General features: G+C 41.6%; 1 protein-coding gene across 2 annotated transcripts in view; it reads left to right on the forward strand.

Moving 5' to 3' along the window:
* The first annotated feature begins 363 nt into the window (after positions 1-363).
* The window catches only part of EEF1E1 (eukaryotic translation elongation factor 1 epsilon 1), a 31,779-nt gene continuing 14,643 nt past the window's right edge, over positions 364-17,499 (forward strand). For both annotated transcript variants that reach the window (XM_028152453.2, XM_008146127.3), the window contains exons 1-2: positions 364-491; positions 7,734-7,934. In XM_028152453.2, coding sequence (XP_028008254.2) covers positions 405-491; positions 7,734-7,934 — 288 coding nt within the window. In that variant the 5' untranslated portion in view covers positions 364-404. The remainder of the gene's footprint in view (positions 492-7,733; positions 7,935-17,499) is intronic.

Raw genomic sequence — 17,499 nt, forward strand, 5'->3', positions numbered from 1 at the left:
CCCCTAACAGACTGTGAACTCTTTGCTCTTCAACTTGATCCTTTAAATTCAGATTCCTGAGCCAGACTAAGGTAAATTTCGGTTTCAACTATGTATAAAAAGTGTCAGTTAACCAGTTAACTCTGCAGTCAAACAGCCTGCCATTTGGAAGTTGGCAGGTGCAGCCTCCGGCGGCAACCAAAGGCTGGCTCCCGTTCTCCCGCAGAGCTCCGAGGCCCGGAGACTCCGCCCCGCTCCACCTGTCTCACACCACGCCCACTCCCCTCTCTTGGCCCCGCCTCCCGCGCGCAGGCGCGCCTTCCGCCCCCTGCGTTCAGCCAATAGCCGGAGAGTTTGGTGCAGCGCCTTCCCTGCGACGCCGGCGATCTTGCTGCCCCGCCCCTGCCGGGAGCTCAGACTGAAAGATGGCGGCGGCCGCGGAGTTGACGCTGCTGGAGAAGTCCCTGGGGCTGAGTAAAGGGAACAAGTACAGCGCTCAGGGCGAGCGCCAGGTGAGGAGCGGAGGCGGCGCGGAAGGGAAGAGCTGGCCGGGAGCGGGGCCTGCGGAGCCAGGGAGGACAGGCCGGCCGGCGGAGGCGGCGGAGGGAGGATGCGGCCCTCAGCTCCCACGTGTGCGCGCGCGGGGCTGGCTGGCGCCTCGGGTCCCTTCCTGCCGCCCGAGCTCCCGGAACGGGCGAGGGACCCGCCCCCTGTGGGCTCGGCCCGAACTCTTCCTTCTGGCAGATTGTTGTGACCCGGTTGTGGCCAAGCGAAGAGAATCCCCGGAGCCCATAGATACACCGGCCTGGAGGCTCAGCGGTTGCGCTCAGTGACAGCAGTTGCTGGAAGAGTAGCTTTCATTCATCGTTAGGCAGCCACCGCGGAGAGCTGACCGCGTGCCCGGCGCCGAGCCCTGTGCGGGGCCTGGGGGTGCAGCGTGATCGGTAAAGCTGACACCCCCTCCCAGAAAGCGGGCTTTGTTAGCTGAGCGCCAGCGTTGCCGCTCTTTTCCTCGCGGTACTGAATAGTGCTACGTTGAAGCGGATACAGTGGGTCTTGGTTCAATCTGGTTTCTTTCTTTCTTTTAGCAGAAGACAGCTATTGAAAGTTTCTATTTATGTGTTTGGGGAAGGGATGAGGGTTTGTGATAAGATTCAGTCTGGGGTTTGTTTTTAAGACAGTTGACAGCGTAAGCCAACAAGTCGTTCTCTGAAACATAATAATAATAATGATCAATAATAATTAAAAACCGAATTAACAATAATAATTGAATACTGAAAACAATTCAGAGATCCAGCTCTAGGGGAATGGTTCATCATATTACTTATGTAGCCGTTAAAAGTGATTAATTGAAGACCATTCAGATGAATGTGAAAATAGTAGGTGTGCCTTGATTGCAAGTAAGATTTCTGTACTAAAGAGAATGGACTTTGGAGCCAATTGTATTTTATTCAAACCCTGACTCTGACATTACTAACCTGGTGACCTTGGTTTTTAATCTGTAAAATGAGGACAAGATTACATACCTGTCTTGGAAGATGATGATTAGATGACAAGCTAACTGGGATTTTTTTGAGTTAGTATGCTGGGGTTCTGCATAATTTATTTTTACTAATAATTCTCTCTAAAATCGTCATCTGCCCCTCCCCCCCCGCCCTCACCACACACACACTCAACATTTGCAAGTTCTTTGGTTTCTCCCCTCCCCTGCCCAACATCCTATCTAATAATAGAGTAATATGCAAATTAACCATCACTCCACGACAAAAATGGCAGCCCCAATAGCCACAAGATAGCGGCGCCCAGTCCACTCAGCTCCGCTGCTGGAGTGTCCAGCCTGTCAGCAGGAGCAGCGAAGCTGGATCCGCCTCTGGAGGGGTTTTTGATCTGCCCCCAGACACGGCAGTCAGAGCCAGGACATGGAGGCTTCGGTGGCAGCGGGGAAGCCCCAGGCCCTGCAGACAGAGCCCAGACAGCAGGGCATGGCGGCTTCTGCGGCAGCGGGGAAGCCCCAGGCCCTGCAAACAGAGCCTGGACAGCAGGGCATGGAGGCTTCCTTAGTGTGTCAGTGTCCTCAAAGCCCCCAGGCCTGGCAGACAGAGCACACTGCAGGGCATTGGGGCTTCTTTCACATGGCGCATGGGGAGGCCGGCAGAAAGCGGAGAGCAGGGCATGGGGGCTTCATCTCCATGGCTGCAGCGAAACCTCCAGGCCCACAGAGAGCAGAGAACCACGGGGAGTGGGCCTAAGCCATCAGTAGGACATCCCCTGAGAGCTCCTGGATTGTAGAGGGTGCAGGTTGGGCTGAGGGACCCCCGTGCACGAATTTCGTGCACCGGGCCTCTAGTATATTCAGAAAAAGTATACAATTCTCAGTGAGTTACCACACAGTGAACATACCCAAGTAACCACATAGTCAAATAATGGAACATTACCAGCACCTTCAGAGGATTCCATATTTTCTTTTAATACATTTTTAAGGGACATATGGGTTATCTTCGAAGTAGTAGTTTTATTTGAGTGTGAAGGCAAAAGTGAGAATTCAAGAAGTAAGTAGTGAATGGGAAATACAGTTGACCTTTGAACAATATGGAGGTTTAGGGCACCAACCCCTCATGGAGTTGAAAATCCATGTATAACTTTTGATTCCCAAAAAACTTAACTAGTAGTGGGTGAGGAAGTGGAAAGTGGAGAGTTACTTCCTTTAACTTTCAGGGTAACCTTTGACTCTAGCTATGAAATGCTAATTTCCCCTTATGATCATGTGATTTTTTAACCTTCATTTTGTTTATGTGCTACATCACATTTATTGGTTTGCGAATATTGTACCAGCCTTGCATCTCTGGGATAAATCCCACTTGGTAATGGTGTATGATCTTTTTAATGTACTGCTGGATCCAATTTTGGTGAGGATTTTAGCATCTATGTTCATCAAGGACATTGGCCCATAATGTAATTTTCTTTTCTTGTAGTATCTTTATCTAGTTTGAAATTAGGATAATGGTGACTTTGTAAAAAGAGCTTAAATTTTTTGGAATAGTTTGAGAAGGTAGGTGTTAGTTCTTCTTTGCAAGTTTGGTAGAACTCTCCTGTAAAGCTGTCTGGTCCAGGACTTTTGTTTGCTGGGAGTTTTTTTATTACTGTTTTAATTTCATTATATTTTATTGGTCTATTCAGGTTTTCTGATTCTTCCTGATTGAATTTTGGAAGATTGTATGATTCTAGGAATTTGTCCATTTCTCCTAGGTTGTTCAGTTTGTTGACATATAGTTCATAGTATTTTCTTAAAATCCTTTTTATTTCTGAGATGTCAGTTGTTACTTAATCATTTTTGTTTCTGATTTGATTTATTTGGGTCCTCTTTGTTTCTTGATGAGTCTGGCTAATGGTTCATCAACCTTATTTATCTTTTCAAAGAACCAGCTCTTGGTTTCATTGATCTTTTGTATTACTATTTTTAGTCTCTATTCATTTACTTCCTCTCTGATCTTTATTATTTCTTTTTTACTTATTGTGGGCTTTTCTTCTTGCTCTCTATTTCTTTTACTTGTTGGGTTATATTGTTCATTTCTTGTTTCTCGAGGTAGGCCTGTAATGCTGTGAACTTCCCTCTTAGAACTGTTTCCACTATTTCCCATAGATTTTTGGTTGTTGTGTGTTTATTTTTGTTTGTTTCCAGGGAGTTTTTGATTTCTTCCTTTATCTCATTAGTAACCAATTCATTGTTTAATAACATGCTATTTAGCCTGCATGTGTTTGAATAATTTTGTTTTTTTACTGTAGTTGATTTCTAGTTTCATGCCATTGTGATCCAAGAAGATGCTTGATATGATTTCAGTCTTCTTAAATTTGTTAAGACTTGTTTCTTGTCCTAACTGGTGGTCTGTCTTTGAGTATTCTCTGTGCACTTGAGAAGAATGTATACCCTGCAGCTTTGGGATGAAATGTCCATTCCATCTAGTGTGTCATTTAAGGTTACTGTTTCCTTGTTGATTTTTTTGCCTGGAAGATCTATCCATTGATGTCAGTGGGTTGTTAAAGTACCCTATTATGACTGCATTGCTGTCGATTTTCCATTGAAGTAGTTTACCAAGAGTGGTGTGTGTATACGGTATAGATAGATAGATAGATAGATAGATAGATAGATAGATAGATAGATAGATAAAATGTTCCTATAGTGGGTGCATATATCTTTACAAGGGTTATATTTTCTTGTTGGATCAATCCTTTTAATAATTCTTTATCTTTTTATGCCCTTTGTTTTGAAGTTTATTTTGTCAGATATGGGTATTTCTACCCAGCATTTTTTGTTTCCATGTACATGGAGAATTTTTTTCCATCCCTTCACTTTCATCATGTGTGAGTCTTTTGTTCTGAGGCAGGTCTCTTGTAGAGAGCATATATCTGTGTTGTGTTTTCTTATCCATTCAGCTACCTATGTCTTTGGGGCATTTAATCCATTTACATTTAAGGTTATTGATAGACTAGAGGCCCAGTGCATGATTGAATCATGCACGTGTAGGGTCCCCTACACGCTTTCGCTTTTGATCACGGGGGAGCTGGGTGCCTGTCCGCTGGTGCACCAGGCCTTTCAGAAGCCTCAGGCACGCGAAAGCTTCTGAAAGGCCTGGTGCCTGAGTGGACAGGCACCCAGCTCCCACACTTTTGCTTTTGATTGCTGGTGCACCACGCCTTTCAGAAGCCTCCAGTGCGGCGAAGGCTTCTGAAAGGCCTGGTGCACCAGCAGACAGGCACCCAGCTCCCCCGCTTTTGATGGTCGGTGGGACGTGAGCTCGCTGCCCCAGAGGCCCCTTCTGTGCCACAGCACAGCCATGGCGCAGACGCTGAGCTCGAGCCGCCGCTGGCGACGCGAGCTCAGCATCCTGCCGGCCCAATTGGCCACCTGAGTACTGCCCCCCCGCGCCTCCTGGCCAATCGCGGGCATAGCGAAGGTACGGTCAATTTGCATATTTGTCTATTATTGGGTAGGATACTTATTTATTGCCATTGTTTTCTTTATACCCATGTTCTTCTCTCTCTCGGTTTTTTCTTCTTACAGCACTTCCTTTAATGTTTCTTGCAATGCTGGTTTGGTGGTAATGTACTCCGTTAGCCCTTTTTTTGTTTGGGAAAGTCGTTATTTCGCCTTCAATTTTAAATGATAGGTTTCATTCATATAGTCTTTGATTCAGTCCTTGCTTCTCATTGCTTTGAATACTTCTTGCCAATCCCTTCTGGCTTGAAATGTTTCTGTTGAGAAATCAGGTGACAGTCTAATGGGAACTCCCTTGTAGTTAACTTTTGTTCATGCTTGCTGTCTTTAAGATTCTCTCTTTATCTTTAACCTTTGCCATTTTAATTATGTTGTGTCTTAGTGTAGGTTCATATTGATTGGGACTCTGTGCTTCCTGAACTTGTGTGATTTTTTTCCTTCACCCAGTTAGGGAAGTTTTCTGTCATTATTTCTTCCAGCAGATTCTTTGTTCCTTGCTCACATTCTTCTCCTTCTGGGACCTCTGTGGTGGTGATTTCATGTTGTCCCAAAGTTCCCTTAAATTATTCTCTCTTTTTTTTTAAATTATTTTTTTATTTTTGCTGCTCTAAATGGGTGTTTTTTTTTGTACCTTATCTTTCTTTTTTTTAATTTCTTTATTAAGGTATTACATATGTGTCCTTATCCCCCCATTATCCCCCAACTCCCCCACTCATGCCCTCACTCCCCTGTTGTCTGTGTCCATTGGTTAGGCTTATATGCTCTACCTTGTCTTTCAAATCGATGATATAGTCCTCTGCTGCATTCAGTCTACTATTAATTCCTCCCAATATAATCTTGATGTCAGATATTGTCTTCTTCAATTCCTGACTGGTTCTTGTTCATGGTTTCTATTTCCTTTTTCGTGCTGTTGTATTTCACACTAAGTTCCTTATAATTCTCACTTAAGTTCCTTGAGCATCTTTATAACCATTATTTTGAACAGTAGTTCTGATCATTGCTTACCTCCATTTCATTTAGCTCTTTATCTGGAGATTTCTCCTTTTCTTTCATATGTAGCTGTCTTTCATATGGAGACCATTTTAGCTGTCTCTTTGTGTTTGTTTCTATGTATTGGATAGAACTGCCATGACTCCCAGTCTTTGTGGGGTTTCTTTATGTAGTAAGTGTCCTGTGGGACCCAGCAGTGCAGTTTCTTTGATCTCCTGAGCTGGATGCTCTAGGGATGTCCCTTGTGTGGGTTATTTGGGTTCTCCTGTTGCATTTGGTTCTTGATTATATCTGTCCCATTCATGGGTGGAATCTTCCCTCAGGCTGGCTGACTGTGAGGCTCAACTCTCCCTCCTCACCATATTGTGTGAGCTGTTATGCAGGTATTGATAGAACAAACGAAATAAAACTAGAAAGTAAACAAAATATACAAAAGATCCCCACAACAACAACAAAAGCAACTTCAAAACAAAGGAGAATTAGAAAAAAGAAGAGAGCAAGAATTATAAAAGAAAGGGAAAAAAATTACAAAAGATGAAAAAAGTGGGAAGAAAAGAGAATATGAAAGGAAAGAAGGGAGAGCAATTACAAAAATAAAGAATAGGAAAAGGAAAACAGTATAAGTGAAAGAAGGTAAAAAATTATGAAAAGGAAAAAAATAAAGGGGGTAAGAAGAGAAAGAAGGAGAAAGAGAAAAATAGAATAAGAAAAGGAAAGAGAAAAGAGATATGGAAGAAAAAAGAGTCAAAAATAATTACAATGCAATAAAAAAAATGCAAAAAAAATTGAAGCGGATTTTGTCTCAGCAGAGTTAAATGCATTATGGGAGCTCCCTTTGGATCCTGCTTTATGTTGACTGAAGCTGACTGTTTTGTATGCCATTTACGGGGCTCTTGGGAGGTAATTTGGTGCTAATTGCTGTCCAAAGCCAACCATGTTTTGCTCTTCTGCAACCTTTTCAAAGCTTCAAGCGATCCACAGTTTATGGCTGCCTCCACAGAGCTTGGCTGTGCTAGGGAGAGGCCAAGCTGTGCTCTAGGGCCGGCTTGTTAGCTTGACAGGGCCATGCCAGCAAATGTCCACAGGCACCTTGGGCTCTGCCTCTGCTTGCTTCTGCCTGCCGACCAGCTGTCAGACTTGGTCATAAAAAGGCTTTTTCTGAAAGGGCTTTTGGCAGAATTGGGAGGATGAGACCTCTGAGTCTCCTGTGAGGGGGAGGTGCCATTCTGATTTCAGGGAAGATGGTGGGTGTGTTATGTTATTTTTTTTAAGTGGTTTTATTTCTGACAGGCTTCCTCTCTCTTTGGCTTTCACGGGCCACAGTTCTCCGACCTTGGGGAGCCCTGGGCCTTACTCCTCTTAGGGGCCCTCCTACCCCCCCACCCACCCCCAACCCCTGCAGCCAAGATATATCTCCTCACCTTCAGCCTGGTGCCTGTAGGAGCTGGGCCAGCTGCTCTTGTGACCCTGCCCTTCCTATAAGTCTCTAGATGGTTTCTGCCCTTCCTTGTTAAAAGTCTCCTCATTGGCTAGTTTTTATTTGGTAATTCAGGGTGAATGTTCCCCAATTTAGTTTTATTTTCAGTTTGGTTTTGGGAGGAGGTGCAAGAAGAATCCACTTACTCTGCTGCCATCTTGAAAAAAAACCCTTAAAGTGAAATCTTAGAGCATTTGAAAAGTAGTTGAGGGATTTAACAATTACTTAGAATTGCAGTGCTGTTAGTATTTGTTTTAAAAATTTACATGAAGAACTCTTTTTTTTCTTTTTAAGATTCCAGTTCTTCAGACAAACAGTGGTCCATGTCTAACAGGATTGGCTACTATAGCAGCTCATCTAGTCAAGGAAGCCAACAAAGAATATTTGCTTGGAAGCACTGCAGAAGAAAAAGCAATAGTTCAACAATGGTTAGAATACAGAGTAACTCGAGTAGATGGAAACTCCAATAAAGATGATGTCCGCATTCTGTTGAAGGTATTGTGACTTCTCTTTATAGGCTGACATGAACGACCTATTAATAGCAGGAATCTTTCTTCCCTGACTGTCAGTAGCTGAAACTTTGTCCTCCTTATTTCCTTCTGCCTCAGGGTTTGTACCTGGTATTACTTTTACCTGAACTGACTCTGCCAGCCTTCCCTGTTCAGATCTCAGCTTAGATACCCCTTCCTCAGAAACATCCTTGCGTACTTCTCTCTCAAACAGATGCCATTCCTTGTCCTATATGCTTTTCCTTCATAATACCACACCCTGTACTTTTCCTCCATATCACTTACCATAGTTAGTAATTATAACTTTGTAAGATTTCTTTTTTTTTTTTTCTTTTTTAATGTGATGGCTTAATGTTTATTTTTCCACTAGGAAATCCTGATTCCTTAATCAGTAAAGTAACTTTTGCAAAGACAAAGATAATTAGAATCTTTGGGGATTGTAGTTTAAAAAAAATTGTCAGATTGATATGAGAAAGCTCATATTTTCTATTTTCTTTCTGAAGAAGTCACATTAGAATAAAAGTATCTATTGAGATAAAATATAAACTAAATATGGCTCCAGAGTCACCAAGAATGAAAAACATTCCAGCTGAAATTATTTTTCTTAATTATGTTTGTAAAAATAAAGCAAATTGCTCAGCTTATATGTCCCGGCAGTTGAGCATCGACCCGTGAACCAGGAGGTCAGGATTCTATTTTCGGTCAGGACACATGCCTGGGTTGTGGGCTCGATCCCCAGTAGGGAGCATGCAGGAGGCAGCTGATAAATGATTCTCATCAATGTTTCTATCTCTCCCTCTCCCTTCTGCTCTCTGAAATCAATAAAAACATATTTAAGTAAATAAATAAAAATAAAGCAAATTTTTAAAAATTGTGAAAGCTTAAAAGTTAAAGGAACCTAGAGATCATCCAGACCAGCGGTTGCCAACCGGTGGTCCGCAGACCGCTGGTGGTCCGTGAGGTCCGAAAGGTTGGCGACCGCTGATCCAGACAATCATATATCATTGCAGGGACTCCTTCCTAATTTTGTTTCCATTATTATATAAATCAATCATATACCAGTAAGTTGTGCAAGAAGATGTTATGGTACTGAAAGTTTTTCATTTATCATTCTGAGGAAAATGGCTTAAACTGTTTTTTGTTTGTTTGTTGGTTGGTTGTTTGTTGTTGTTGTTGTTGTTGTTGTTGTTGTTGTTAATCCTCACCTGAGGATATTTTCCCATTGAATTTTAGAGAGAGTGGAAGGGAGGGGGAGAGACAGAGAGAGAGAGAAACTTTGATATGAGACAGTCACATTGATTGGTTGCCTGCTGCATACGCCCTGACCAGGGTTGGGGATCGAGCCTGCACAAGGTTTGTGCCTTTGACCATGATCAAACCAGCTAGTGTTAAACTAGTTCTTGATAGATACCGTCAATAGAACTGATAGAAAATAAATTTCAGGCCTTGTTCCTTTGTAGGCCTGTCCTGGTGATCTTTCATTCTTATTATCCACACTGACCCTTTCCTCTGCCCCCTGCCATGCTCGGCAGCATTTCCAGATGGGAGCAAGCCTGTCTTCCCTAAGTGAATGTGATATTTCAGGCAAGTAAAAAAAACAAAAAATATAACTATCTCTTATAGTTTCCCAGAAAAGGGACAGTAATAAAGTACTTGATTCTGAAAGATAAGCAGGATTTCATTGAATTGGCTTTTTAAGTTCAAAAATAGATTTGCTATTAGGAGCATAAAAAGTAATTCCACCAAAATGTTGTATCTGAGATATGTAAGTTTCAATTGGGACAATCTGACTGCCATTTTCAAAATATATGAGGATCTGGGTGATTTGGGTTATGGTCCTGGCTCTTCCACAGTGTCTGTACCTAACAGATATGGCAGTGACCCATCAGACACAGTCCCTGCCCTCACAGAAGTTGGACCAGTGGGAGACAAATATATAGATAATGGACTGCAATGTGGTTTTGGCCATATGAGCACAGATGAGAAGGGTTATATTCTGTTTTGTTTTGCTTTGCTTTTTGCTGTTTTACGACATTGTTTTTATTTTAAAGGTAATAGATATGTATTATAGAAATTAGGAAATATAAATAAGCAAATAAAAGAAATTTCAAACATTTGTAGTTCCATGAAGAGAGAATTGTTAATAACATTTATGTTCAGTCATCAGATATTTATTGAACACTTTTTGTGTTCCTTCCAAGCTTTCTCTTTGCATATAGTCGTGTGTTTTATTTTCTTTACTGACAGTGTGTTGTGAATATATTTACATGTTCATAAATATTCACTTAAATTATCTTTTTGATAACCTGTTAGTATTTCATCATATATTTGTACCAGAATTTAAATAGTCTGTCCCCATGCAGTTACTAGGTTATTGCTAAATATCTTACCATATTTTCATTAGTTTCCTTAAGCTAATTCTTACAGGGGAAATTGCTGAGCCAAAACTATGTACATTTTTAAGGCCGTGTAGCTCATTTGCCCTCCAGAAAAGTGTATTATTGCAGTTTTGGTGGTATGTAAGAGTAACCTCTTCCACAAAACCCTTGCTGACATGGATATTACCTTTTTTTCCTTCACCACCCCAATTTCATTACCAAAACAAGTAAACCAAAAAGTGATTTCTTTGTTTACTTTGTTTTTCTTCTTAAAATTATTAATGATATGGCATTTTTTTTCATAATGTTTATAAGCATTTTTATTATTTTTTAAAATGTGCTTATATGTATTCTTTGCCCATTTAGACTAGATATTTATCTTTTTACTAGAAGCCCGATGCACGAAGATTTGTGCTAGAATGGGCCTTCCTTTCCCTGGCTGCTGGCACCACCTTTCCACTCCAGCCCAGCCCCAGAGCCACCTCTTTCCGCTCCGGCCCTGCCCAGAGGCCCTGAGAGACCAGGGGTGGGGCAGAATGCCTGCGTCATTGCCATGATGATGACGTGTAAGCATCCTGCCCAACCCTGTCGCTCTGCTCTTGTGTATGCAAATTAACCGCCATCTTCGTTGGGTTAATTGCGTATCACTCCTGATTGGCTGGTGGGTGTAGCGAAGTGTTGGTTAATTTGCATGTTTCTCTTTTATTAGGTAAGATTATTTCTAAAATTCTTGCTACTAGGGCATTATGAAAGGGGTTGATTCCTACTCTCTAAAGTTGCATTTCATTGCTAAAACCATGATTCTAAGTATAAATGGCTCATAATTAAGATAAATATGTAATTTCAAAAAGCAGGCATTATAGAACACTAACATTTGCTGAATCTAGATAGAGAATATATAGTTGCTTATTATACTGCTTTATCAGTGTTATTAGTGGTTAGGAAGAAAAAAATGAGGTGGAACTCTGTAGGGGGAAATATTTTTTTAAAGTTTGTCGATAGCATTGGAAAGACTTGTTAAAAAAAGGAAATAAACAGCCCTGGCCTGTGTGGCTCAGTTGGTTGTATGTCATCCTGTGCACTGAAAGGTCGCTGGTTGGATTATTGGTCAGGGCACATGCCCAGGTTGCAGGCCCGATGCTTGGTCAGGGTGCTTGTGGGAGGCAACCAATTGATGTTTCTCTCCCTTTCCCTTCCTCTCTCTCTAAAAAAAATCAATAAAAACATTTTTTAAAAATCTTTTAAAAAGGAAATAAACATAAGATATTAATGTCACTAATCAGAGAAATATTACCTAATCATAGTTTTTTGTCCTTGGTTATAAGATTATAACCTTATGAGTTTGTATAACTAAAACATAGATGTAGATTCTAAGAATATGTACACTATATTAAGGAGTGTTAAATTATTGTTTCAGACCTTATTTTAAAATGCTTCTTAAAATTAAATGAAGATATATTTATTTTATTTTAATACTTTATCAACTTTTCATTTGAAGATATTTGGAGAGAAACTATTTCCAATCAACAAGATTACTATAGAATATAAATGGTAGCTCCTAATATATTTTATCCTTCCCATCCAAATTTTACCTTGATTCTTCAGAATTTATTTTCTTATTTATGTCCACATTCCTTTATGCCCTCATCTATATCATCCTTGGCAGTACATATTCTTATACCATTTTGAAAATTACTACCTTAATTGAAGGTGTTTAAAGAGGTTAAGTTTAATTCAGCAACATTTACTGATTACTGAACTACTTATGTGCCAGGCTTTTGGAATGTGATTTAAGAAAACAAAATGTTCTCTCTACAGCTTATAGAAATTTCCCAAATAAATGCTATTGACTACTGGACAGTGTTTTATAACTAGTCTTTAGAGGAGCCTGTGAGAATATCCTGTTAGTACTTCATATAATCTATTTGTAAACCTTTCTCTAAAGTTATATGAATGTTTTGTCTTATTTAATTTAAAGGTAAGTTAGTGTAAATTTCTGTGCTGTTAAATTTGAGAAGGACTAAAAGTATTTATAACTTTTTTATCTAAAATTTTCTTTTCTCAGGAAATTGATTTATTTGTGCTGGTCTGTCAGACAATATTTCAAATTTGGATTAGAACCTTTTAAGATTTTTAAAAATCATTTTTTTAACATGTACTTAATATTTTTTCCTTCAAAAGTACCTATTGGCTATTTAGGGAGCTCAATACTTATTAGTATTTGGGGAGGGAGGTAGTGATTTTAAATGAACTAATTTTTTGTATATACTTAACATAATCTTTTAAAAATTGATGATGATTGTCTGGAGAACAAATGACAGATAAGTTTTTTGCTTTAAATTGTGTTTAAAATTGTAGTCTTTAAGGTGTTAGAAAAACTAGATATCCAATTGCAAAAGAATGAAGTTGGACCCTTTACCTTACATGATATATAAAAATTAACTCAAAATGGAAAGTCCTAAATGTAGATCTAAAACTATTAAACTCTTAGAAGAAAACGTCATTTAACAATGATTACTTGGGTATGATACCAAAAGCACAGGCAACAAAAGTAAAAAGTTTGTTCATCAACAGACATAATCAACAGAGTAAAGAGGCAACCCATGGGATGGGAGAAAGTATTTGCAAATTATATATCTGGTAAAGGGTTAATATCCAGTATATAGAAAGAACTCCTATAACCCAACCAAGAAAAAACTAAGAACCCAAATAAAAAATGAAAAAGGACCTGAGAGACATTTCTTTAGAGAAGATACATAAAACTAATAAGCATATGAAAAGATGCTTAACAATAATAATCACTAGTGAAATGTAAATCAAAACCACAAGATAATATCCTCTCACCTTCATTAGCTTGGCTACTACCAAAGAAACAGAAAATAACAAGGTTATTGAGTGTGTATGGAAATTAGAAACATTGTACATTGTTGGGAATGTAAAATAGTACAAGTATAGTGATTCCTCAAACGATTAAAAATAGAATTACCCTATGATCCAGTAATTCCACTTATAGATATACTAGAGGCCCAGTGCACGAAATTCGTACACGGAGGGGGGTTGTCCCTCAGCCCAGCCTGTACCCTCTCCAATCTGGGACCTCTCAAGGGATGTCCGACTGCCCGTTTAGGCCCGATCTGGGATGGGGCCTAAACGGGCAGTCGGACATCCCTCTCACAATCCAGGACTGCTGGCTCCCAACTGCTTGCCTGCCTGCCTTCCTGATTGCCCCTAACCGCTTCTGCCTGCCAGCCTGATCACCCCCTAACCACTCTGCTGCCAGCCTGTTTGCCCCCAACTTCCCTCCTCTGCCGGCCTGGTTACCCCTAGCTGCCCTCTCCTGCAGGGTTGATCACCTCCAACTGCCCTCCCTTGCAGGCCTGGTCCCTCTCAACTGCCCTCCCTTGCAGGCCGGGTGCCTCCCAACTGCCCTCTCCTGCTGGCCATCTTGTGGTGGCCATCTTGTGTCCACATGGGGGCAGGATCTTTGACCACATGGGGCAGCTATATTGTGTGTTGCAGTGATGATCAATCTGCATAGTACTCTTTTATTAGATAGGATAGAGGCCTGGTACAGGGGTGGGGGTCAGCTGGTTTGCCCTGAAGGGTGTCCCTGATCAGGGTGGGGTTCCCTTGGGGCGTGGGGCAGCCTGAGTGAGGGGCCTGTGGTGGTTTGCAGGCTGGCCACGCTCCCTGGCAATGCAAGTGGAGGCCCTTGTATCTGGAATTTATTTTCCTTCTACAATTGAAACTTTGTAGCCTGGAGCGGAGCCAAGCCTGGGGCTCCCTCTGAGGCTGGCCGGCAGCCATTGTGTTGGGGTTATAATTGAAACTTTGTTGCCTTAAGCGGGTGGGCCCGGCCAGGGTGTGTGGAAAGCTTTGCTTCCCCTGTTGCCGGCGGCAACCCTGGCCTTCTCTCTCAAGCTCCATTCTGCCGCCATTTGTTTGAATTTGTTTACCTTCTATAATTGAAACTTTGTAGCTTGAGTGGAGGCTTAGGCCTGCAAGGGCAGGCAGAAAGCTTGGCATTCTCTGTTACCTAGGAAACCTTGCTCTCTGTGGCTGTAGCCATCTTGGTTTGGGTTAATTTGCATACTCGCTCTGATTGGATGGTGGGCGTGGCTGGTGGGCGTGGCTGGTGGGTGTGTCGGAGGTGTGGTCAATTTGCATATTTGTCTATTATTAGATAGGATACCCAAACTGGGTCTCAGATATAGATACACCCATGTCATAGCAATTTTATTCACAATAGCTGAGCAGTGGAACAACCCATGTCCATTGATAGATGAATAGATAAACAAAGTGTTACATACATACACACACACACACACACACACACTGGAATATTCAACCTTTACAAGTAAGGGAGTTCTGATGTATGCTACAACCTTGAATACATTATGCCAAATGAAATAATCTAGTTGCATATGACAAAAATTATATGATTCCACATATATGCAGTATCTAAAGTAGTCAAATTCATAGAAACAGCCTAATGGTAGTTGTCACAGCCTGGAGTGAGAGGGAAATGGGGAGTTGTTTAGTAGAGTTTTAGTTTGGCAGGATGAAAAAATTCTGAAGATTGGTTGCAAAATAGTGTGAATACCCTTAACACTTACTGAATTATACAGCTAAAAATGGTTAAGATGGCAAATCTTTTTTTAAAAAAATAAATCTTTATTGTTCAGATTATTACAATTGTTCCTCTTTTTTCCCCTCATAGCTCCCCTCCACTCGGTTCCCACCCCACCCCACCCTCTGCCCTTACCCCACCCCCCACTGTCCTCATCCATAGGTGTATGATTTTTGTCCATTCTCTTCCCACACCCCCCACAACCCTTTCCCCCCGAGAATTGTCAGTCCACTCCCTTTCTATGACCCTGGTTCTATTATATTCACCAGTTTATTCTGTTCATCAGATTTTTTATTCACTTGATTTTTAGATTCACTTGTTGATAGATATGTATTTGTTGTACATAACTTTTATCTTTACCTTTTTGTTCTTCCTCTTCTTAAAGAATACCTTTCAGCATTTCATATAATACTGGTTTGGTGGTGATGAACTCCTTTAGCTTTTTCTTATCTGTGAAGCTCTTTATCTGCCCTTCAATTCTGAATGATAGCTTTGCTGGATAGAGTAATCTTGGTTGTAAGTTCTTGCTATTCATCACTTTGAATATTTCTTGCCACTCCCTTCTGGCCTGCATGGTTTCTGTTGAGAAATTAGCTGACAATCGTATGGGTGCTCCCTTGTAGGTAACTAACTGTTTTTCTCTTGCTGCTTTTAAGATTCTCTCTTTATCTTTTGCCCTTGGAATTTTAATTATGATGTGTCTTGGTGTGGTCCTCTTTGGATTCCTTTTGTTTGGGGTTCTTTGCACTTCCTGGGCTTGTAAGTCTATTTCTTTCACCAGGTGGGGGAAGTTTTTAGTCATTATTTCTTCAAATAGGTTTTCAATATCTTGCTCTCTCTCTTCTTCTGGCACCCTCATAATTCAGATGTTGGTACGCTTGAAGTTGTCCCAGAGGCTCCTTACACTATCTTCATATTTTTGGATTCTTTTTTCTTTCTGCTTTTCTGGTTGCGTGTTTTTTGCTTCTTTGTATTTCAAACCTTTCACTTGATTCTTGCGATCCTCTAGTCTGCTGTTGGATCTCTGTATATTGTTTTTTATTTCAGTCAGTGTGTGATTAATTTCTAGTTGGTCCTTTTTTTATATCCTCGAGGGTCTCACTAAATTTATCGGTCTTTTTTAGAAAATTCTTGAAAAACCTTATAACCATGGTTTTGAACTCTATATCCAGTAGTTTGCTTTCCTCCGTTTCTTTCATTTGTGACCTGTTTCTTTGTCTCCGCATTTATGCTGCTTCCCTGTGTTGATAGAGTGGCTTTGTGTGCTAGGTGTCCTATAGGGCCCAGTGGCTCAGCCTCCCCAGTTACCTGAGGTGGACACTCTTGGTGCACCCCTTTGTGGGCTGTGTGCGCAATCTTGTTGTAGTTAAGCCTTGATTGTTGTTGGTATCACTGAAAGGAATTGACCTCCAGGCCAATTGGCTGTGAGGATCAGGTGTGTACGATGGGAGAACTTCTGTGCTGGAGACACCTTATGAGGCAAGACTTGCTTCAGTGGGGCTTTGGTGCTCACTGAGTCTGCCCCCTGAGTGTGTCCCTTATGGATTTGAGGAGTTGTAATCTGGATGGTCCCACTCTGACCCCAGGGTACACTGGCTCTTGGATCTCCAAGGAGGTGCTAATATAGCCTTTGCCTGAGGCCACCCAGCAGGAGCTATGGGGAGATCTGCAGATTCCTCTTCTTTGGAGTTTGGAAGTGCCCAGAATAGGCCCAGCTGTGAAGCAATGCAAGCTGCTGTGGGGCCTTGGGCCTTCTTTTGGATGTTCTGGGTCTCACTGACTTAGCTGCAGTTTGTTAGGTAAGTTTAGAATTCAAAGGACCAGGCCATTCATATGCAAAAGCCTCTGCGCTCAGCTTGGATGGGGCGGAACAAGCAGCAATGGCTTCGTGGGGCAGGATCTCAGGGTGGAGCAAACTGCAATGGCTTCCCGTCAGCCCTGCCCTAAGTGGCCCTGGGTCTCTGTCCCGTGGTAATCACTGCAAGCACCTCTGAGAGAAAGCCGCCCTCGAGTTTCGCCCGCTGCCAGACAGTCTAGTTTCTCCCCGTATGAGTCTGGGTCCCCAGAGTCTCGCCTGGAACTGTAGTTCAGGGCAGTCGGGAGCTTGTGTCTCCCTCCCGATTGAGAAAGCCAGCCGAGTACTCAGTTGACAGCCCTCTCCGCGCGCGCCTCTGTACCTCTGCCTTTCACAGCTCCTGTGAGTTTCTCTTTCCTTCTAGTTTTAGAATTTCCACTCAGCCAGCCTTCCTGTGGTTCTGGATGATGTCCATTTTGTCTTTTAGTTGTAGTTTTGAAATTGTTGTGCGAGGCAGCAGTTCAGGTGTTTACCTATGCCGCCATCTTGGTTTCTCCAAGATGGCAAATCTTATGTTACATGTATTCTACCACATTTAAAATTTTTTAAATATATAAAAATGCAACACACCAACAAATTATAATTCTCTAAAGAGTTAGAAATTGAAGAGCTTTTTCTATTTTAATGAAAAAAATATATCTAACATGAGCATGATTTACAAAATGTTCCTCTCCATATCCACCCCCAT

The sequence above is a fragment of the Eptesicus fuscus genome, chromosome 9, assembly GCF_027574615.1.
Source record: "Eptesicus fuscus isolate TK198812 chromosome 9, DD_ASM_mEF_20220401, whole genome shotgun sequence".
NCBI lineage: Eukaryota > Metazoa > Chordata > Mammalia > Chiroptera > Vespertilionidae > Eptesicus > Eptesicus fuscus.